Raw genomic sequence first — 25125 nt, 5'->3', positions numbered from 1 at the left:
AAGTGTAATCTTCTACCTAGTAGTAATTGTTTCAGTTGTGGTCATGATTTATTATGTAACTTTTTATAAATGATTTATTAGGTAAACTTTTATGAACCAAGTTTGATTGAATGGCTCTTCGTACATTTATCCCTCTGTATTACCCACCAGATGATGAGAATCAAAAAAACCCTAATCAAACACAGGAAATTAATTTTTACACCAATGAATTTCATGAAAAGCCTTTATATTGGACTGTTTTCTTTTTGTTGTAGAAAAGTACAGAGAGATGATAGAGAACCTCTTCAGACAGAATATCATGAGTATAAAGTAAGTTGTCATCTATAACAGTGATTAAGATAAAGTACATATATCTTTTAAATACAACTTATTGCTATTTTTCCACCACTACTGGACATCACAAAGGTTCCGTAAAATTTTGACAATAAAATACAAAATGTCTGAGCCACAATGGAAAAGTGATTGTTTAATGACTTCAATAGTGTAAGTGGCACAGATTCTCGGGAGACTTCAGCAACTTTTAGGGTCTATGGTTAAAGGTATTATAGAAATCAGTAACTCAAACCTTCATGAAATTTTACAAAACTTTGACAGAAGCTTATTTATGATCAAGAGACAGTTGCCAGTGCAAAATATAAACCCTGTTTCCCATATTTGTACTGAGAAATGGACTTCGATTTTTTTATGTTTTTTTTTCTTAGTAATATGTCGATTTCTATGTTTGAATTTGGAATATTCTCATTTTTGACGTTTTATCATTCACTTTATACATTAAAAGAATAGCAACATGCATATTTGATTCTTTTTTTTCAGCAAATCAAAGCCAAATTAAAACTGCTGGATGCACTCATATCAAAATACCAACCCTCATCAGATTTATAGCATTACCTTCAGCACTCAATGTTGTAGGCTTAATGGCATTAATGTTCCGGGTACAGGTGACACAAATCTGTTATGGACGATTTAACACAAAGGACACAAATCATATATTGGAAACTTTGATAACGAGATTCTCATTGACCAAAGTCATTTGTATAACGTGTACTCGTCTTGTTTACTCAGAAGGATTAGATCAGATCAACGTTGGAAACATTTATAAATGCTAGTGACACTAGAAGTTTTAGTACGGATCATCTTTGAAAACATTTGTAAATGCTAGTGACATATTATTATCAGATCTGTTGGAATAGTGCACATTTTGATATGATATCAAAGATATTGAAAGACATCAGAAATTACAGCATTGCTTGAAAGATAGCGGAGGAAGTTTTATTTTAACGAAATATTTGTATGATTGTTTTACATTAAGCTGTGATATTGCAATGGTTGGAGAAAATAGTGTTTAAAGAAAGACATTTGTAGGCATAGTAATCTATTCAGGCAATATCTAATCTTTGAATCCATATCTTTGTTAACATTTTTATTCATATGTAAAATGGTATATTTTTATCATTAGATTTGTAGCACCATTAAGGAATTAGAGAAAATAGATTCTTGTATTTTTATGCCAAAAATATTTTTGAAATGTGGCTATTTTTATCAAGTTTTATGTTATCTTAACTTTGAAAAAATGTCTGTTTATCTGATTGTTTACTATTTAGTTTAACTGAGGTTCACTCGAATGTCAACAAAAAATCTGAGTAAAAATGTTTTAATAAATTATGTAGCCTGTGTTTATTGGAATCAATAATGTTGGTGAATTTGAGATTGGAAGATAAACTGAATCTATTCGTAAGGTTGTTAATGTGTTTAAATGTAATGGTGCTTTATGTCAGATGAATATGTATCACACACACCCTGTATATCTTAGCCAGTACATAGACAAGATTTTGTTTAAAAGGTTATGTGTTAGGAAATAATACCATAGTAATTTTTATTGGTTCCATTTTAAGATTAGTAAACCAGGGAAGCTTTTTTAATGAGAATATCTTTATCTGTATTAATAATCAGACACTCAAATAATTTCATTAGCATCGTTAAGATGCAAATTTTCTTCACTGATGAAGATTAAAAAAATTGAATGGGGGGGGGGGGGGTTTCCCTTTAAAAAAAATGTATTTTTCAAGTGGTGATGATATTGTAAATGATGATAAATAAGAGATGCTGTTTAAGATTGGTTATTTTAGAGACAAATGTGAATTGGCACAAATATTATTGTGTGATATGAATTTGTTACATGAAGGCTGTGATGGTTTTGTTGTAGGCAGCTAAGAACTGTGTATAATCTGTATTTAATCAACTGTCAACTGCATGTAAAGAAAGATTTTAGTTTGTAGTTACAGTTTATATAAGCTTTAATATTCATGTATTATAGTCAAACAAAGATGCAGTCTGTGCCAAAAAAACCTAGCCTATGAATGGTGAACATAAGTTCGGTGTGAGCCTAGGCTCCTTGTTGAAGACCGTACCTTGACCTTTAATGGTTTACTTTTATAAATTGTGACTTAGATGGAGAGTTGTCTAATTGGCACTCATACCATATATTCCTATATCTATTTGCTTGAGCTAATGGAAAATTTTCAAAACATTTATTAGAATATAAAAGAGATCTCTTGAAGACTTTCGGGATTACATATAGAGGTTTTTGGCACAGACTGAGAATGTTCTAATTGGGTACCTACATGAATGCACTTCTTACATTGCACAACTAAAGGGAACAAATTTGAGTGAAGACAACATAAAGCCTTGTCTATGTTACTTGTAAGGTTGTTTTTGTTTGGTTTGATGTCATTTTCTTTTGTAAATGAATTTAAACATGTGAGATGGGATTTCAGATCGAGAGAGAGAGAGAGTTATCTGAATATGATGTGAGGATTTATAAACTGCTAGTCAAGTATTTGTTTTTGTTGCAGGAAAAAACTGAAAGTTTTAATCTATTTATTTAATAAATTTTTTGACATCATTTGCTAAAATGCATATATAATTACAATCAAATTGAATTAAATAAGGCCGTTACTTGTACACAGGTAAAAAAAAAAAACTAGCATAACATCATAGTGCAAACTTGACATCGAAAATGTAAGAAGAAGTGCCATTTTAATTGTCTTTAGTGTATTGTGCCATGTACCACACAACAAAGAAATCTCCTGATATTTTTACAGCAGTGGATTGTCCTATATTATTTTTTAAACTTTGGTTGGTATTATTTAGTGATGGTGTAAGAAATAAAGTGTGATAAATCTGTATAATAGTTGGTTTAATGTCAAATACTGCTGTGAAAATGTTCATAAGATTTTTGTTATAAGGGATCAAGTATGTTAGGAATAGAGGAACAAATAATGAATGCAGGTATATATTAGTTGTCATTTTCATTTAAAATCATGTGTGTAGACCTTTTCTATTTAAAGGACATAAATGTCATTCCAAAACTGATGAGGTAAACAATTTCAGAATAGGTTTTTTGTCTCTCACTGGCATAATTACCTACTACAAAAATAATAGTGAATTGTGTATTACAGTATTTTATTTCACATCCGTCCATATTCTTGCTATGTTTTTAATTTCCGTTATGTGTGTTCAATGTTTTTTGAAAACAATTCATTTTTTAATATTTGAAATATTTATTTCATCATTTTATTTTCATTAATAGAGCTGTTTGACAAGTCCAAGCTTCTTTTTTTTTGTATTCATAATTTTTCAATTTTCATAAATCAGAAAATCATCCAAATGGTTGAGGCATAAAGCAGGGTTTCAAAAATCGGGGCTTAGACAAACATAATCCATTGGTTGGCCATTGTAAAAAGAAATTTTTCACACATGTGTTAAACAAATTTTACAATAAGCTGAGCTTAATAGATTGAGATATGAATTGATTCGCATTGTAAAACAAAATTCAAAGCACAGGTTTCCTTAAATTTTTAGTTTTATACAAAAAGTACTCTGCTTTCACATTGCAATGTGCAGTATCCAAAAGTGTGAGGTCATTGTTTGTGATGGTCATTAAAGGGTAGTTTACCATGGCTTTATTCGTTTTGATGTTACAGCATGCCATTTTATAATATGAAAAATGATCATATCTTGTAAATTCAAGTGCTCAGCAGATCAGTGTCAAGCAGGAAAACTTTTCAGTTAATCCAATGAATTTGTAATATCAGTATTTCTATTTTCAATTCAATAAATGTGACGTTAAAAAAATGTTTAAAGTTCAGTGGTTTAAATTTCTCTTATTGTCCTGGATTAGATATGTAAAGTAGATAAAGAAAGGAGTAGCTGGTATGTTCAAAGATTATCTGTTTAGTAGCCAGGGAGTATTTGTCAACTAATTTTGAATGTACACAGAATTGATAATTTTGATTGGATGAAGAAAAGGAAACATTTAGTTATAGTAGACTAATACAAAGGGTAATATTTTTATTAAATGAGAGAAGGGTAGTTATACCTTAGTTCAAAGGTAGAAAGGTTATTCATTTTATTATTTCATTTTTAAGGCTGAACCCCATTAAGTTATTGCACTAGTTCATATTCATTCAGAGTTTGTTGGTATGTAGTCATCAGTTGTCATGAACTATTTTTATTATTGTTGATATCAAATATATATGATACATATTTGTATATATTTAGTTTTTTGTTTTATTTATTTATAAAATTAGGGCATATGAGCAACATATGTTAAAGCATATATTTTGTATTAAATTTTTATCATGAAACTGTTGTTGAAAGCAGTTTTCAAAGTTGACTATTTTTATTTAAACATGAAATAGCACAAGGTGTTTTTCTCACAATGATTATATTCTGAACAATGGCAACCAGAGATTGTTGTCTATATTATGAAAGAATCCACTTTTGTTATTTTAATTCTTGAGACATACAAGTAGTCAGATAGAATAAAATTTTCAGCGAACTTCTTTTCTGATCATTTGCAAAATACATTGCAATTTTTTGTTTTAAGTTAGATAAGTTTTGAAAGCTTCTTGGATACTTCTCATTTTATTCATGTTTTGTATTCATAGACTTGTAAAGACTTAAATGGCTTTACCTATAGGTTTTGTATTTGTTATCAACAATATTTTGTACCAGAAAACAGAAGAATATCATTCCTTTTTGTCTTAAAAATAGGGCAAACAGTACCACATTGTAGGACCGTCTTTCTAGTTTGTATATTTGTTACAGTGCTAGTTTTGTAATGATAGCTTTACTTGTTTTAAATGTTAATTTGTTCTTCACATTGAAAAAAAAATATTTTCATAAAGTTTTATGCAAAATATGCTGTAATAATAAATTGTTGCTAAAAATGTTGTGATTGTTATTTGCCATAGTACAAACATAATTCACCGTCATTATTTAATTACCCAAGAATCAACTGGATTATAGAAATATGATAATCTCTGTACCTTCCTGCAGTAAGCGTTGGCATTAGTGAAGCATCTTTAAAGCTGTGAAACATTATAAATACACATGGAATTAGGAAACCTTCAATCTGATGCCTCACGAATAGTGAATGCATTTCTCTCTGGATGTGAAAAAAACTCTTTGAAAAAACATCTCTCTTTGGGATCCATACCTTGCAAACTTTCTGCCCCCATTTCAATTTTGTTCATTTTCTGTGTACATCAGTTGTAAATTTCCCTTTTTTCATCTCATTCAACCTGCCTCTTGTTTAAGGTGGTACCCAACACTTTAGCTAAAATTAATTTGGGTCGTTTAATTTTCTTAAAATTTTGACAAAGTATTTACTTTGACCCTTTTACAAAAATATAAAAATTTCAAAATATTTGAACCAACCGTTTTATCAGAAAAATTACACTGGTTATATAGCAGTTTGACAAACACTTATTTTGATCATTGAGAAGCTTAATATTCTCTTAACAACACAACATAATTAAAACGTTGAGCTGATTTTACAGAGTTATCTCCCTGTAGTGTTAGGTAGCACCTTAAATTGTAAAATTCTTGTCCTGAATATGCATGAAATATATGCCACTGGATGTTAAGCAAACAACAGTCAATCAATATTTAATACCACAATGAGTAGTTTGTTAATGAAGACATTTCTAAAATGAAATTACTCCAATACTGCTTATTAGAAAGACTTTATATTTTGTCAGAAGCTCAACAGTGACAATTATAGTGTGTGCCAGATCTGTCAGACACCTAGTTCCTGTTTTCTAATAATTTGATTTACATGTTGGTGTTTGCCTAGCATAACAATTTGTGCATTTCTGTTCAAGAACGATTCAATGATAAGTCTAATTCATATAAATCTAGTTATTTGTTTAGGTGGAGTTATGGATATAAAATACCTACCCCTATGTTTTCCTACATCTTACGCTAGCCAAGGGTATGCTCTTCAAAGGGACGTAACCAAAACATGGCTAGCAATAATGGTTAGCTATTTTTATCCCCAAAATAGGTTTTAATTTAAAAATAAATGAAGAAGAAAATGACATTGAGTAGGAAAGATTATTATATTTGTTACAAAAACTGGGTATTGCCTATATGGGACAGTTTCAGATTTACCCATCTTTATGTTACTGCTGTGGACCAAAAATTGTTTATTGTGCTCTGTTATTAGTGACGTCAGACTGAAGCATTCCAATCAACAATAACAGATGAGCATGTTGCTTGTTTCAACAGCGCCTACTAAAATAACAGTAGGATAAAAAAAAAAACTGATTTTAAGAAGAAATCTATTATGTTTTAGGACTATAGTTTGGAACTGTTTGGAACTGTTATAATAAATGATTTCAGCGGAGGAAACAAAATAACTAAGGTAAGATGAAAATTCTTTCCTCATTTTTAAGCATTTGTTTAATATGTGATTAAATAGTTATCAAAAGTACCAGGATTATAATTTTATACGCCAGACGCGCGTTCCGTCTAAAGACTCATCAGTTACGCTCAGATCAAAATAGTTAAAAAGCCAAACAAATACATAGTTGAAGAGCATTGAGGACCCAAAATTCCCAAAAGTTGTGCCAAATACGGCTAAGGTAATCTACTCCTGGGGTAAGAAAATCCTTAGTTTTTCGAAAAATTCAAAAGTTTTTTAAACAAAAAATTTATTTAAATGACCATATAATTGATATTCATGTCAACACCGAAGTGCTGACTACTGGGCTGGTGATACCCTGGACTGGGCTGGTGATATAAGTGATTATATGTAAACCCATTGGTGGCCTTGGAGAGTTTTCTGCACTTCAGTCTGGTTGTTGTGTATGACACATTCCCCATTTCCATTCTCAATTTTACAGTATGTCCTTTTTTCATATCAGCCTTGGTATCATCACTTGACCCCTATGATCCCTCAGCTAGCATCTTGGGTTGATATGAGTCTCAGGATGATACTAGGACCGATACCGAAAATGACATGTTATAATCTTTAAATTATCAACTGAAGATATTTAATTTCAATATACATGTAATAACAAACAAGCCTTCGGGTTCATATCCAATTCTCACAAGTTGTTAAACTTACTTCTCTCATGGTCAAAACTCATTGTGTTAAATAAAAAAAATCTGTGATTCGTTGATGTTGTCTTTTGCACATATGACATCATAGTCCTTTCTCGGTGTCAAACTTTAACATCGGACATTTTAAGATTACACTTCAGAATGTAATAAAGGAGTAGGGGCATAAAGGCCTGGTTTTGGCCCAAGAAAATTAAATGGTTGATAACTATTTCAAATTGGCAAATAATGTATAGAAATGCATAGGGTCAAGAAATATAAATGCAAAACAAAAAGATTTTTATTTGATGACGTCACAATTAAGTCAAAATATGTACTATTTTCACAAAAACAGCGATTGACAGAATTTATGCAGTTTTCTATCTTTATTTCCATTGTGGGAACATTGTGGGCAGCCATGAAACATCAAAATAATTTAACAGAAGCTTTATTATAATTCTTGGCATAATCAAACCAAATATAAAGTTGTTTCTTAGGTGCGCACATACTTTCTCAATCTAAAATATACTTAAAATTTGACGAATAAATAAAGGCAACAGTAGTATACTGCTGTTCGAAACTCATAAATCGAAAGATAAAAAAAACAATTCCCAGTTACAAACTAAAACTGGGGGAAACGCATCAAAAATAAGAGGAGAACAACAGAAATACAACATTAAAATGTAACACACACAGAAACGAACTATAATATAACAATGGCTATTTTCCTTACTTGGTACAGGACATTTTAAGAAACAAATGGTGGGTTAAACCTGGTTTTGTGGCATGCCAAACCTCCCGCTTTTATGGCAATGTTAAATATAACATTAAAATGACAACATTACATGACAAGACTACAATACAAATAAATGGGAGAACATATAGGACAGAAACACATGAATAATAGCTAACAAAAGGTACCAGGTTTAAGATTTAATACGCCAGACGTGCATTTTGTCCACACAAGACTAACCAGTGATGTTATGTGTGATAACTTTAATTTTGCAGTAATTTTTGGGCCAAATAAGGGCCTTATTGCCCCTACTCCTTTGGATGAAAAAAAGATTGTCGGACGAAATAGTGTGAGTGTTTTGTATATTTTTGAAGAAATCACAGATGTCCGTTGCTATACACGAAACGAAAAGTGTCTTAATCTTTGAAAGTCATAAATGACATAATGAATAGCCAATGGAAGTGTCATGATATTGTCTTATGATGGTGGATAAGCCAATAAAATTTACACAGATTTACCTATCACTTTCTCATATCACATTCTGTAAAGTGTGATATGAGAAATATCTATTCATGCAAGAAATAGATAAAAGGCCACAACCATAAGAAAATTGTTGTTAAGCTATGCCTGATCAAAAAAAGTCTGTAAGACAAAACAACAACATACTTTAATGAAAAAAGAACATATTTTTTTTATATATATAAATATAAAGAAGAAGTCTGTAAGATAAAACAATAAAATACTTTAATGAAAAAAGGAAAAGATTTTTTTACATATAAATGTACATTTAGCATATATTCCCTTTATGTTAAAATCATGCATATAAAATATCCTTTTAAAATTCATTGTAACGAGGTATATCATTTAAAAGTCCTACCTATTGCCATATTCTTTGTTGCAGAAATTAAAATAATGACAAAAACTTACTATATTAATCAGTTTTAAGAGATTCTAAAATAAAGTTTTCAATGAGCCCGTATGATATCACTCAAATACTCTTTTATAATAGATCAACAGATCAAGTAACATAAATCACAAGAGCAAGTCTTTCTATTTTTATCCAAATTCTTCCAGTCAATGTTAAAGTTACCCCAATAACATATTGATGGTAATGACAGTTGCAGTGTACTGGTGATGGGAATTGTTAATATCCTTGGCTGGCTATACAGCCTTTGCACGATTGGCAGAGTACTGGTAGGATACCATTTTATATGTATACAGTTGTATATAGTGTTGATTGAGTTAAAGGCAGTTTAATATATATATTGCTGATTAGCAATACCTTAAGAATGATTAATTTGATCAAAATCTAGGCCAACAAATCATAAAAAGATCCTCATTGAATGTTAGCATTTTAAAACATTACTTTCGATAGTATCTTGAAACTGGGGAGTCAAATTTGGGCTAAAAATCAGAAAAGAAGAGTTTGAAAAATGTATGCAAGATGGCGCTATTGATAATAAATGGTGACAACAACACACACAAAAAACGCTGTAAAAATATAAGCTTAAAACTAAAAAAAGTCTTTGTACAAACAAAATTCATTGTAATGTTATTCCAAGAGTTAACCTCGTTGAGTTTCTGATTTTTAGGTCGGTCAGTTGGTCAGCAGTACATTGTGTAGTCTAGATACTGAAAAAGAGAAAAGACAGTCCTCCAATTATTTCATGATTATCAAATGTTATGTCTTAAAAAAAACCATATGACTAAAACTCACTGGTTTATTGAACTCAATGAAGAAAAAACCACTTTATATGGAATCAAGGAAAATCATACCAATTTAAAACTGTACATTAAGTAATTACTTTTTTTACGACTACATAAAACAATTGCATCGTATAATGCTATCATGTCGTCATCGTCATCTGAGATCTGAGTCTGCCTCGTCCTCTGAAGACGCATTTATTTTAAGTGAATAGATCTCTATAGATTTTACCAGAACGTTCAATACCACTAAAGGAAGGTTGTGGATTATGGTCCCAACAGTTTAGGAATTAGGGACCCAAAAATAAGCATTTTTGTAGTTTCCAAACAATAACTTGTGTTCAAGTGTATGAATATCTCTGAAATTATACAAGTTTCCTTACCACAAAGAGATGGTTAGGATTGACATTGGGAAGTTATGGATCATAGTATTAGGAAATTAGGGGCAAAAAGGGGGAACAACCAGTTTTTTTTTGTTTTAAGGACAAATTAGACAATTTAAAAGCAGTGTAAGTGAGGTCATCCTAACAAATTCAAAACACAATGTTGTATATGCTTGGATTTACCTCTCTTTCACTACTTGTAAATTATGTATAAAGAAATGTCAGGTTTTGGACTGTTTGGACACCATATAGTGCATTGCACAAAAGAAAAAAAGGGGTAAACATTTTTTTAGGGGTGGGTTGGGGGTGGTGGTCAATTCGCAACAGCAAAGTGTTTTGCACAAAAGCAAAAAATATAAAAAAAAAAATCAAAATTCAAATCATATTAACCAATTCTAAGTTCATTGACTACAGTTATTCTGTGTCAGAAACCTACTTTGTGTCAAATATTAAATCACAATTCAAAGCGCGAATATTGTGTCCATTTTTGCTCCAACTGCTCAGGTTGGACCTCTGTGGTCCTATCCAGCTGCACTCGGCGAAGCAATTTATTAAATGTCTTGCTTTTGAACATTGTTAAAGAGCAACAAAGGTCAGTGAAAATTTACCCTTTTGTAGAATAGATAAAAAAAAAATTTTAAATTCTTAATTGAGATAGTGTGGGTTCTAGTAAGATTGAATTCTCATGATTGTTATTGTAATTATATTGAAAACTTACTTCATTTAAGGTGAATGAAGCAGCATCATTATCACCACCGGTTTTCAACTGCTGTTCCTTGAATAGTTCTAAAAAAAGAATAGAAAGATGCTTGAAGTATAAATTAATATACTCTGCAATACAAAGTTTTCATCAATAACCTTGAAGCAAAAACCAACTCACAAAATACCTGACAAAAATGCAGGCAATGAAACAAATATAACAAATAAATAAAGAATGTGTATATATAACCAACAGTATTTTGCTTATAAATGTTGAAGCCAATATGATGCTATATAGATATTTTTATTTTTCAGTTGAGGAATGCAACAAAGATGAGATACAAAAACTTTGTAGCTTAAAAGCAACTCTACACAATATTTTGTAATTACTTATCCAATAGCCGTAATAAGATTAGTGCAAGAATATACTGTTACTAGATAACTTGACTTTTCAATAATTTACAGGGGCCTAAATATCATTATTTAGTTTTAACTTGGCCCAACCAGGGATGAAATGTGCAAATTCAGCACTAAAACGTTCACCTATATTAACTGTGATCTTGTTTCACTTATCTTTTTTTTTAAATTTAACTAATTCAAAGCAGAACAAAACATTTATATCTATCCAAACCAATCGGTTTGTATAGTATATGAACGATACGATATGTCTAAACTCTAAAGATATTTACCAAACATTAAAGTGAGTTTAAAGATCACTATCAAAAAATCAGTCAGTCTGATTTTATTGTTCCTGTTTCCATAGCGACGTACAATGGCTATCAGTACCTGTCTGTTTACAGTAAAATCTAAATAAGTAAATAAAAAGTAAATAAAGTACAAGCTGTAAAAGATGTATAGAGTAATGTATCATATGCAACAAAGTAATTTTATGAAAAGATGAAAAGACACTCTGCATGTTCTTACTCCAAAAATTCAACCAAATTTCTGTATCCAACAACAAAATCATATTCTTCTTTATAAATGACACCACTCACTCATTTTTATGTCATAATTCCTGATTTCAAAAAAGAAAAAAAAATATTGATCAAAATTCAAAATTGTTCTATCTTTTTAATTACTTCCAACTCAAAATTTTGTCTTTAAAAAGAACTGAAATCAAAACTTAAACTTTCAAGAATAAACACATTATTGTGCTTAGCATACCATCAATCTTAATTCAAAGTATTGGAAAACAGAAAGTACGTGTCTGGCAGACCTGAAAAGTGCATACACATTTCAACTCATCACTGATAAAAGGCTGACTAAATATGAAATTATTCTGTTCAACAGTACTTGAAAAAAGTGTGTCAAAATTTTGTAACTTCATTTAGCCTTTGGAATAATTCATAGCTCATATAGCCTATTGAAGAAAGTATTTCAAAATTGAAAGTAGATATCTGATAGGTGTAAAAAGTGCTCACATACGGCGTTTTGTATTTGCGCCGATCTGCATTTAATTTGCGCGGATTTTGTTACAGGTAAATTACAGGTGAATGTTATGTTTTTTTTATCATCATAGACCTCGTTCGTTAGTCAGTTGTATAAATGTTATGAATTGTCAATCAATTGAGATAGTCATTTACCAATGTCAATTAATTTGTCTTTATACTCTGTGCTTATCCCAACAGACTGGATTTTCTTCTGCCAGCTCTGAGCCAGATGAAAACGACAAAAATCTAATCAATATTGTGGAAAAGCATTCATTATTGCGTCATGCATTGCTTGAATGTCCATATGCATAACCTCGGCCACAAAGGAAAGCTGTATTTTACCGTTGAGATCGCAAATTATTTTCTACATCACTTCATAACACTGTTCATGTTTCGCTGGTAAGAGGGCGTATTTATATTGTTTTTACATCCAGGTAAAGTATGAAACTGATAAATGTATTTCGGACAGCACTTAAAAGTTCTGTCTATAAATATTGCATATCATTGCAAAAACATTCAAAACTGAGATGGGTAGAAAAAAAATATGTATTTATGTCTCGTCATCATCTGCACTGACAATCCGATATGTATGGCAAGTATTTACTCACCTATGAAAAACTGTAAATGCAATTAAGAGCAAATATAGAATTGGCGCAAATGAAAAAATGAAATCAGCGCAAATGATAGAATGAAAATTTTAAAAATCGGCGCCAATGTCATACGCCCCTAATATATAATAACTCATTACTGCACAGCTGCTGACCAAATATTAAGTCATTAGTTTCTGTAATGCCTGAGAAAAGTATGACGAATATATTTGTTGGACTATTGGAGGAATGGCAGACAGGACAGATAAGGTGAGTTATTTGATGTTTGAAAAGTGCAGTGAACTTGCAAGCCAATCAGGTACATTTCATTAAAAAAAATCTTTTATAATAATAAGGTATGGCAATGACTTGTAATTTTCAAATATATAGCAGTAAACATGTTTATTAGAATTAATATATTATTATATAACTATGATATATATTGTCTGAGTATAAAGATAGGAATTGGGAAATCTTCCTGAAAGTTAATAATTTCACAGTTATGAAACAAACCGACACTGATTTAGATATATATCATTTATAGATGTTAAAAAGCAGGTTTCTTACTATTTCAAGCAGATGAATAACTTTCAAATTCTTTTTAGAACTTCATTAAGAGATGAGTGATTCTTGTTCATCAACACTTTTCAGAATTGTTATTTTATGATAAGCAATGTATTTAGATAAATCATGTTTATATTATGTTTTTATTCAGGAACTGTATTAATTCAACACAGATATATCAACAAAGCAAATTCAAGAATCCTATGTGAGGCTATGTTGTACAATATTTCTAGATACTTGTACATCCATGCTCTTAATACAACAGATAAATAATTCACTTACAGGCACCTATATATGGACCTAAATTATTTAATTATACATATATTTTGTAAAGTTATGAAACATTTTATATTCATTAATCATTTTAGTATTTCTATATTTTCTCCATAATACAAGAATATGATTTTATTTGAAATCGTTTTCAATTTCAATGAAAAGGACTGGAAATGGAAAGTGTTTTAAACAACAAACACTGTGACTATCACTATAACTTACTCTGTAGTAAACATATCATGAAGAAACACTACGAATAGGTACGAAGATTATAATTATGTTATTATTTGAAAAGATCAGATATTACAGCATATAATATATTGCATATCAGTAGAAAACGTAGAAACTAGTTTCGTTATTTGTTGATAAATCTATGCATAATAACACAATAGATTAAAACTTACCTAAAGCCCTGAAAACTTTGCTTAGTTCATATGTATCTACGCTGGCGGACCCATCCTTGTCAAACTGCTCAAATATTCTCTGTAAAATTATAAAGCCAATCTTAAAATAATCTTAATGGTATTGATATAAATCAAGCCATTGACATTGACTTCCTTTTTTTCTATGCACATATATTCTCTTGCACATCCTTTAGTGTTGTGTGTCTATATATAGCAATCTTAGCATGTCTTTATTTTTATATATTACTATTGATTAACTTATTTTTGGTTGTAACACTTTTCTTTGAAGCACATTATATTTTCTAGGATACTTGATTTCTTGGCTCTAATAAAAGTTATACAGGAAACTGTATTTTGTTGAACATTCAAATTTGTGTTTTACTAACACTACAACAATCCTTTGATTTTAGTACCCAATGAATAATAATGAATGAATACAAATTAAGATTATTTTTCATATTTCGTAGCCTGTAATAACATTAACGGTACCAATTTTCCTGCACCAGATGCGCATTTCGACAATACATGTCTCTGTTTTATCAGAGATCACAATTACCTTACATATCGATGTAGTTATTACCTTGTAAGCTTTAATTTCATTCCACCCTTTTACAACTTCATCAAAATTAAGTGCATCAGACCGATTTCTCTGAATACAGATTAAGGATGCTAACTTTATAGCTCCCTGTTTATTGTTGCAATTTCTCTGTCTTCTATACAAATACGATTTTTCAGGTATGGTTTTACAAAACATTTTTCTATGCTATGAAAATTATCAAAGTACAAGAAATCAGGTAGTTGTTTAGATAAACTCCGGTATGGAGCACCAAAAGAAGGTAAAAAAGGAAGAGGGGCCTTGGTGGCCAAGTGGTCTAAGTAGTTGAACTACTTTATCACTAGCCAGTTAACAATGAGGTTGTGAATTAAATCCTGCCTGGGACTAGTGCACTAGACTTAATTGACTAGGGTTGTCAGATTTCCTTTTGAAGGTAGTGTTTTTTTCTGGGCACTTAGGCTTCCTCCACCAATAAAAAAACTGATTTCAACAAAAGAGCCCAGTATTTTTGAAAGTGGTGTTTAACTTCAGTCAATCAATCAAATTAAAAGAGCAAGTGCACAACAACAACAAACTGCTTAGACAATAAATAAACTAATTAGATCAGTAAAATCCAGTTATGTCTGATCTAGGTTATCGAATTAATAGGCTCTGTCAAAAAGGTAAAAACAAAACCGCAGAAATAAACTCTGCAGATATCTGGAATACCATTTTTTTCTTATAAAAAGGATACATCCATCAGTGTAACCAGAGATCTAGCTGCCTCTAAACTAAACAGTATGGATTCTCCAAATTCTGTTAAAAAAAATCACACTTATTCATTTTTTACTCAAAATCTTGTGTAAATTTGAATTTCAACATATAAGCTTGCTTTAAAAGTAAATTAATAATAGTTATTTGAATATGGAAACAAAATATTGTCTTCGACTGGGGTGAGAAGGAGAAGAACAGTTACTTCACTTGAAATTTCAATTCATTATTATTCATTAAATAACATTTTTTGTAGGTTTCATGCTTCCCAAGGAACCACAAATTCCAATGTACAATAACTTACAAATTTTCTATAAGTATCTGAATGTATGGAGACTTTGGCAATCCACAAAAATTGGAAGCTACGAAAATGAATGAATCCACAGTATATGAAATGTAAAAATATGTATTGACAATTCAATAAGGGATGCCTCATCAAAAATTCCTGTGAAAGAAGGACGAAAGATACCAGAGGGACAGTCAAACTCAGTGAAAAACAGTGAAAAATGCATTAATAATTGGGAAAAAGAATATCACTAAAGTTCAAAACTCAGGACATATTGATCTTCCTGATTGGCGAGAGATATTTAGGTGATCATTAAATGTCTCTTCATAACAGTTGAAATGAAGAACAGCAAAATAAGAGTTGTTCCTTTACTATAGAACTAGATATAGGAAGATGTGGTATGAGTGCCATTGAGACAACTTGCCATTCAGGTAACAATTTATAAAAAGTAAACCATTATAGGTCAAGGTACGGCCTTCAACATGGAGCCTTGGCTCACACCGAACAGCAAGCTATAAAGGGTCCCAACAATTACTAGTGTAAAACCATTCAACAAATAGTCTAAATCTATATAAAACTATCTTTTACTATATGAATGAATGTCTTGAGAAATCTGTCACATTATTGTTACTTCTCATAACTTTCCCCCAAACAAGTGATGAATCCAATCAATAAGGCTTTAACTTTCATAGTTTTTCAGGAAAGTTTGACCTTTATTGATTTATATGACTTTGGTTTCTCTTAATTAGCCCTGTAAGATTTTTTTATGTTTAATACACAATCATCTCTCATATGAACCATATTAACCATACAAATTTACTGATTGTGCATTATTTTAGTAATTATAAAGACATGTAGGAGAATACCTCTATGAAACATTACTCCATCTACTCTATAAACGCAGAACACATCCTAGTAGCATTCTATAACTAATCTCTCCCTTTAACTGTTATTGTAAACCACTCTATACCTTACCTGATGCAGACAATTCTCTAAGAAAAATTTTCAATTCTTTTGCATAGATATGTCCATCTACAGTGGCATGCTTCATAAAGAATTCCTTCACTGGATCTAAAGGTTGTCTTGTCCTTTGCTACAGAATAAAAGAAGATATCATACAAAAACTTATTTTATCATATTAACTACCTACCTGTCTTAAACCTTTTCCTTCGGATTTCGTTCACATTAGACAGATGTTAAGTGTACAAGATACTAACAAATATTCACAGTCAGTTCCAATGCAAGTGTAGAGTTTACACGTTTTCTGCTGTAAATCTATGCAAGGTTTAAATATAGATAGATTTCTTTTTGACTCAATTTAAATTTTAGTTATTTCTTTTGGTAGCCACTTTAAGGGTTGAAAACTTTATTTTCTTATCTAACTAACAAAAATGAAATGTGAGGTACAAACTCTCTTAAGAGAGTACTTATCCTTACTAGATAGTAGTGATGACACAAACAAGGCTAAAAGATATCAAAATAGTTCAACAACATTTATTTTGAATTTCTACAGTCAGTATAACATGATGAATAAGACTGATTTATGATGGTAGACCTCAAACATTGTGACAAAAGGAAAGTAACTCTGGCAAAGAATATGGCCTTCTTTTACTTTAAGGGTCCTTATACTTTAGGCTAGAGTTCATTTATGGTCATGGTTAGGTTAGGGGATTTTTATATTAGGGGTATGTTTTATGGTTAGGGCTAGTGTTATGGTTAGGTATGGGTTAGGATGAGATTTTAGGTTTAGGATAGTTAAGAAATGCTCTATAAGGGTTGGGACCCCTAAAGTAAAAGGAGGCCCAAATTATGTTAATTGACACCTTTCTCTATTCAACTGCCAAACAGCTAATGTCTAGGACATGCATCCTGTATCCTTTTTCTCGTAACTTTCTGAGGATGATTCATTATGTGAAGAAAACATGTTTTTGTCTGTTAATAAGTAAACCAGTTTTTACATAATATAAATGAATTACAATTACTTACAAGTTCATTCTTATCAACTTCTTCCAGTAATCTGAAATGTTGTCAAAATTTCTTAAATTTAATATCATTAATCAAAACATCATATGATGCAAAATCAAAATGCAGCATTTAACAAATATTTAAATTTGTATTTGTAGCAACTTTCTCATACAAATTTGAAGAGGGTTTGATAAAATAATTATTGAAGGCACTATCCTGGTGAAAACTGAAATGATGGACAGAATGACAGAAGGGCCAAATCATTATATCTTCCACAACTTCGTTAGTTGGTATATAATCACAAATTATTCATCCTATATTAGGAGATGTGGTATAAGTTTTAATGAGACATACACTTAATATTTGTCTTTTTACTATTTGTATGTATAATTTCTGGTTTTAATAGTTTAAATTCCAGAGATGTGTGGTACTTGATGCCAATGAGAAGGCAAACCAACATACAAAGACAGGTTTTTAATCAATACGTCAAGCTCAAAAATGCCTTCCGTAAAAAAAACCTATTTTATCATCAGTTTATCCAGACTTAACTAATCGATCAGATCGGTAATCGAACACTAATCGATCATATTTGATCAGTAATCCAGTGATGGCTTTAAGTCATCGATCAGTTATCGATCAAACTCTCTCGGGAGTTTGTTCGATTGGGTGATCGATTAGATTACTGATCGATTTAAGACCGATTACTGTTGGGTAAGTGATTGATTAATGACAGATTAGTGATTGTATTATTATTGAGAAAACAATGCTATTCCAGGATTAAGCCACCCCCTTATGGCATCAGTTGTGAAATAAAAATTCCATGGACATATTTTCACCATTGCCAAAATTTTCTGGAAATCCAGGATTTACTCAGTAATGCATGTTTATACAACATGCAGTCGTAACCAAGAGAAGCATATCTAAAAGCTTTGTCCTAACATATTCCTGATTAAAAACTACATTTTTGGGTTTATGTAAAATACAAATCAAAATGGATTTTTTTAATATATTGTTCAATTACAGCAATGTTTTTTTTTTCTTTTCTTTCATAACCAAACTCCCTTTTCTGATTTTTTTTGAATTTGACTTTAAATACTTAATTCCATTGACAAAGCAAACCAATCAGACAAAACACATAATACTGAGTAATGTATGCAAAATCTTATTATTTTTATATTAAGATGTAACAGGCTATTATTTGAACTTGGAATTATTTTTAATTATGGAATTTGTTTGTTTTCTTGTTATTGAAATTTTTAATAAATTCTATGTTTATTGTGTACTGAAATGTTCTGTGCTGTGCACAACACTTTCTATAACAAAGAAAATAGTTTATTTTCAAAAGAATGTACTGTGCCGCGCACAACACTATCTAACCAAAATACATTTTATGGAAAGTGTTATTAACCGCTCAAAAGATTATAATACCAAATGAACATGGAATTTATAACAAATTTTAAACACAAGAAATTATGCAAATTCCATAATTTAAAATAATTCCAAGTCCAAATAATAGCCTGTTAATGTGTTTATTTATAATTTAAAAAACAACTTTATAATTCCTCTTACCCACTTTCAGCTGGTTTCTCTGTGTACAACCTAAGCATAAATTTGGCTTCAGCATGTGCCTCATATGTACTAGGTATTAGAGCATATACACCAGGGTCTAACTCGAATCTTTTTGTCACTTCACGGTTGTATTCATAATTCCCTGATCTTTTTTGTAGAATTAAATTATTGCTAAGAGCTGATTCTCCATCTAGTGGTCTCCTGTGAAATTCTCTCAGCTGAACAAAAATTAGGTTACACCATTTAAATTTATATACAACTCTCTGAATTCTCTGAATAAGATCTGTGGCTAGAAGTTACACTCAACATTTAGCTGCATAATAATCATTTTTTGAATTTGAAATTTTTGAATATGAAACCATCAATTGCAGTCATTTGTGATCACATAGTAATCTGTCATTTTGGATCAAAAATTCCACATGATTGATCTAGAGTTTTACTAAAAAAAACTATGTAGAAGAAATTAGTTCATTTGTATGAAGTAACTAAAATAAATCCTTTATAATTTCTGTCATTTTTGTTTCAGAACCATTGCTCATTTTTAGTAATTGTAGAAATTCCCCTTCTAATGGGAGATAACTAAGACGATTTAGTTGAACAAAAGCAGCCATTTTTTAATAAGTGTTGTCATCCATATTTTCTGATTATCAAAAGACCCTTTCCTACTAAAGTTCATGAAAATCACATAGTTACATTATACACTTCAAATCCTATAGCAACAGAGGATTTATTATTCTTTTCTTTCTCTGTCAAGGTTGCAATCAGGGTACATAACCCTGAATTGTCTTTTATATCCACATCTTTTAGTGTTATAAAAAACTGAGGATTTTTCCAGAAAAGATCTAAAAAGAAGAAAGTCAAAGGTTAAATGTCTAAATGATTTCCAGCTAATTTTTCTATAATCATCGAAACACTGATTTGGTCGCATGCAAAAGATATAGCACCATGCATTTTTGTAAAGACCTGTAAAAAAAAATCAACAAGATCATAACTTGGTCTGTACTTTTTCACACCCTTTACACTTACCTGACAATTAGGAAAATTGAAGAGGGAGTGGCAATTTAAACATTATTTATCTAAATTCGAAATTCACAGTTCTTCTTATAAAATCATTCAAGTAATTCCTTCCTTTATATTAGTTATTCAAACACATTTATGACATTTTCTATTTTAGTAAGCTCAATTATTCTGTTCAGTCCTGATCAGCTGTGCTAACATAGCTGTAACTATCTACAACACTTTATGAGTTTGACTGTCCCTCTGGTATCTTTCGTCCCTTCTTTTATCGATACTGTAGTAAATTTTCTCCTCCTGCCTAAGCAGAATTATCTCCCCTATCTAAGTTGGGATAGTTGATACAACCTATAACAGTAGTCATGTTTCTTACTTTCTAGATTGAAAATATACACTGTAATCTCTAATGCTCCACTTGTTCAAACATATCTCCTATATGTTTATGTTGACAATTGCCACAATTTCCAACATTCATTTAGGAGAAGATTATCTCCCGTTACTTTTAGCATTTGCTATCACATGAGAGATATAACTTGCAGAGATGAAATAATTTCCTTTACCTTCGTATGGAGCTTTGCCACAACCTCCAGCAGTAAGTCCTCTTATCCATGCATCATGGTAAACTTTAACGTCCCAACTTTGTTTCCTCTGTAAAATAAATTTATTAATAAATATGTCTTACAATCTCAGGAAAGTTTTTATAATGTTCTTTTACAATTTTCGTTAGCTTGTTACGGTTTTTCTTAATTTACATTGAATTGCATGGTCAGAAGTGAAAGTTTATACAATCTACCCTTCATTGATTACTATTGGTTCCAAAAAATATCCATTGAATGAAAGTTCAAAGATTACTATTACTATATTGTCTTTGGGCTTGAAGTGTTTTAACATCTATTATAGAAAAAAGGATACCACTCATTATTGCTAACACAAAGTTCTTACGTCAATTTTAGCATTAGAACATTCAGTGAGCAAGATCTTAAACCCCTCAGAAAAAAAGATGTAACAGAGAAATATTTTTTCACACAAATGTCTATAATCTGACTGAAAAATAAACTGACAAGCAAACCGAATTACTGAGTCAATAACTGAATGGCAGACAGACAGCACTTGCTTAAATTGTTTAACATTTGTCAGCTGACTATAATTTATGAGTTTTACTCTTTGTTGAAGGCAAACATATGATTACTTATGTTTGTTTGAAATTTCTGTGTCATTTGGTCTCTTGTGGAGAGTTGCCCCATTAGCAATCATACCACATCTTCTTATTTTCACAAATAAAAAAATATATAATCCTAGCTTCTTTTTAGTGATGATATTAATGATTTGATTTAAGTAGTCAATATCTGTCCTTTTGATATAGCTGTCAAAACATTTAACAAATACCTCATCATTGGCTATTTCTGATGTTAATGAATCTGGCTGTAAATGACACAGTTGGATTTCATCAAAAATTCTTAATACATCTATAAATGGTATCCTGTTTAAATAAAATGAACAGCGGATAATGATGGATATTTTTTACTTAACTGGCTATACAGCCTTCGCACATTAATTCATTTGGAAACTCAACATATACCCTCACGACACTTACCAAAGAGGAAATCCTGGATAATCATAGGTCTGTTCTTTGTTCCTTTGGTATTTCAACCAAAGATGAAGAACTGGATCTTCCATCACTGTATTGGATACCTAAACTACATAAGTGTCCTTACAAACAGCGGTATATTGCTGGGTCTTCCAAGTGCTCCACAAAACCTCTTTCTAAATTATTAACATCCATTTTATCAGCAATCAAAGACGGGCTTCAAAGTTATTGTGAAACTGCCTATTCTAGAGGTGGCGTGAATCAGATGTGGATACTTAAAAATTCCAAAGATCTTTTAGAGTACATACAATCTAACTCTCTTTCATCTTGTAACAGTATTAAAACATTTGACTTCTCTACTCTTTACACAAGTATTCCACATTCCAAACTTAAAGACAAATTAAAAGAGTTGGTATTACTTTGCTTCATAAAAAAGAATGGCCAACGTAGATACAAGTATCTTGTCTTAGGGAGGGATAAATCCTACTTTGTAAAGAATCACTCTGATTCAAACAAAAAATTCTCTGAAACCGATATTATCAAGATGCTTGATTTCTTGATTGACAACATATTTGTTACGTTCGGAGGACGTGTTTTTCAACAGACTGTCGGCATACCAATGGGAACAAACTGTGCCCCTCTACTTGCTGACTTGTTTCTTTATTATTATGAGGCTGACTTCATGCAGGAACTTCTTAGGAAGAAAGATAAGAAGTTAGCAATATCCTTTAACTCTACTTTCCGCTATATAGATGACGTTCTTTCACTAAACAATTCAAAATTTGGTGACTATGTGGAACGCATCTATCCCATCGAATTGGAGATAAAGGATACTACAGATACAGTTAAGTCAGCTTCATATCTTGACTTACATCTAGAAATTGACAATGAGGGTCGGTTGAAGACAAAACTTTACGACAAAAGAGATGATTTCAGCTTTCCAATTGTGAACTTTCCATTTCTAAGTAGCAACATTCCAGCAGCACCTGCATACGGGGTATATATCTCTCAATTGATACGATATTCCCGTGCTTGCATTTCCTATCATGATTTTCTTGATAGAGGGTTACTGCTCACAAGGAAGCTATTAAATCAAGAGTTCCAAATGGTGAAGTTGAAATCATCCCTACGTAAATTTTACGGACGCCATCACGAGTTGGTTGACCGTTATGGAATAACCATTTCACAAATGATATCGGATATGTTCCTCACGTCGTAACTACAATCCCCTTCCCTTTCATGAATTTGACCTACCGAATTAGACTATTTACCGGATTTGTAATCACATAAGCAACACGACGGGTGCCGCATGTGGAGCAGGATCTGCTTACCCTTCCGGAGCACCTGAGATCACCCCTAGTTTTTGGTGGGGTTCGTGTTGTTTATTCTTTAGTTTTCTATGTTGTGTCATGTGTACTATTGTTTTTCTGTTTGTCTTTTTCATTTTTAGCCATGGCGTTGTCAGTTTGTTTTAGATTTATGAGTTTGACTGTCCCTTTGGTATCTTTCGTCCCTCTTTTAAGCTAACAGCAGTAAACTTATTTTGTCTTCATGTATAATTCTCTATGCATATGTGCAGTAAAAGGTTTATGGAAGATAATTTGTTTTAAAAGTTTTAGGTTCATCATTTATTTCAAGCAAATAAAGGCTTTATTTCAAGCAAATAAAGGCAACAGTAGTATACCGCTGTTCGAAATTCATATATCGATCAGATAAAAACAAATCGAGGTTATAAACATCTTTGTGAGTAGATAATTACCAGAATTCTCCATCATCTCTAATGACGATTCCATGTTTTGTCCGTGCTTCTTGCGAGATGTTCGTCATTTGTTCTGAGCTACAAAATATCAGCAGCCATTTTTTACCACCAACCTGCTGCCCCACACGCCAATAGGCATAATGGGCAGTAAGTCAGTAAGTATTTTACCAACTTTACATGCAAAAATGTGTTTTTAAGTCATGCATTATTCAGTAAAACTTTAATAAGATTTCTAAAGAAGCATAACAGCTGTCAAGAAAAAAATGATTGATGTTTTACTTTGACATTTCTATTTTGAAAAATCTTGTTTAGATTCGTCCCTATCACCAACCCAGTAGTCAACACTTCGGCATTGACATGAATATCAATAATGTGGTCATTTTTATAATTTTCCTGTTTACAAAATTTAGATTTTTCGAAAAACTAGGAATTTCTTATCCCAGGTAAAGATTACCTTAGTCGTATTTGGCACAACTTTATGGAATTTTGGATCCTCAATGCTTTTAAACTTTGTACTTGTTTGGCTTCATAAATATTTTGATATGAGCGTCACTGATGAGTCTTATGTAGACGAAATGCAGGTCTGGCGTTCTAAATTATAATCCTGGAACCTTTGATAACTATCAGTTGTGTTGCTTAATGCATTAAACATATAGCTCATCTTATCAATTACATAAATACTTAACCACTAGATAACCATTAACAACTGGTAAAAATCTCTATGCAACTTCGTCCTGGTTGTCAGGTGTTGTCATACAATATATAAAGTATGATTCGCATTCTTGAGAGCACGAGATTGTAGGTTCAATCAGTTCTGACTTCGTAAATCTAATGAATTCAGTACTGCGTATCATAACAAAAAAACCCACCGAGAATCCTATATACAGCATTTTAATCAGACAAGTTTTTCCTCCCACCTTTTTTATCCTATATTTCAAAGATAAAAACTAAGAAACTTACTGATCAGACCAGTCTCCCTTCCATTCTGATTTACCCCATGGATTTCTAAGTCGTAACAACTGTATATCATTGCCTTTGTATGATACCTGGGGGATTTAAAAATATCAAAATTATTTTCAATCTGAAAATCAAGTCCTTTTTTTCTCATTACATGATTTATTCTCAAAAATGTTTTCTGAATGGCATTATCATCTATATATAACAATTTCCTAATATTTTGAGTATCAATTATAGGTAGCCTGTTCCCAGGCAAAATATCTGCCCCAATCCACATTTAGTCATTTTCTAGTGGCTGTTTAAATTTCCATTTCTTCATCCTGGTTGGCCCTTCTTGTGAAATAAATTGTGAATTTGTTATCATTTTGAATATACATGAACTATTTGCCACTAGAAACGAGCAACAATCAATCAATAACATCAAAAATCTACAATGTAATAAATATTTTTTTATCCAATAATACAAAAGAAATGGTAATGACGAAAGTGAAACAAAAAATGAAATGTTTTTTTCTAGC

At 31.1% G+C, this 25125-nt stretch overlaps 2 protein-coding genes across 10 annotated transcripts in view; one reads left to right on the top strand and one right to left on the bottom strand.

Moving 5' to 3' along the window:
• LOC143045609 (protein FAM13A-like) overlaps positions 1–5231 on the top strand; it is an 80051-nt gene extending 74820 nt beyond the window's left edge. For all 9 annotated transcript variants that reach the window (XM_076218222.1, XM_076218225.1, XM_076218223.1 and 6 more), the window contains 2 exons: positions 255–309; positions 814–5231. In XM_076218222.1, coding sequence (XP_076074337.1) covers positions 255–309; positions 814–882 — 124 coding nt within the window. In that variant the 3' untranslated portion in view covers positions 883–5231. The remainder of the gene's footprint in view (positions 1–254; positions 310–813) is intronic.
• A 3614-nt stretch (positions 5232–8845) lies between these two features.
• On the bottom strand, positions 8846–23718 carry LOC143046823 (calpain-B-like). Its single transcript, XM_076219883.1, has 13 exons — positions 23651–23718; positions 21690–21783; positions 20864–20951; positions 19983–20131; positions 19290–19507; positions 17742–17772; positions 16731–16848; positions 15453–15514; positions 14744–14812; positions 14164–14242; positions 11595–11711; positions 10925–10992; positions 8846–9751 (listed from the first exon to the last, which is right to left on the bottom strand). Exons 1-13 carry the CDS (start codon positions 23716–23718, stop codon positions 9725–9727), a joined length of 1188 nt encoding a protein of 395 aa, XP_076075998.1. The 3' UTR covers positions 8846–9724.
• Positions 23719–25125: the final 1407 nt, after the last annotated feature.

Source organism: Mytilus galloprovincialis, chromosome 9 (assembly GCF_965363235.1).
Source record: "Mytilus galloprovincialis chromosome 9, xbMytGall1.hap1.1, whole genome shotgun sequence".
Lineage (NCBI taxonomy): Eukaryota > Metazoa > Mollusca > Bivalvia > Mytilida > Mytilidae > Mytilus > Mytilus galloprovincialis.
Note: the sequence above shows the minus strand (reverse complement) of the source record. Positions and strands in the feature narration are given on the sequence as shown.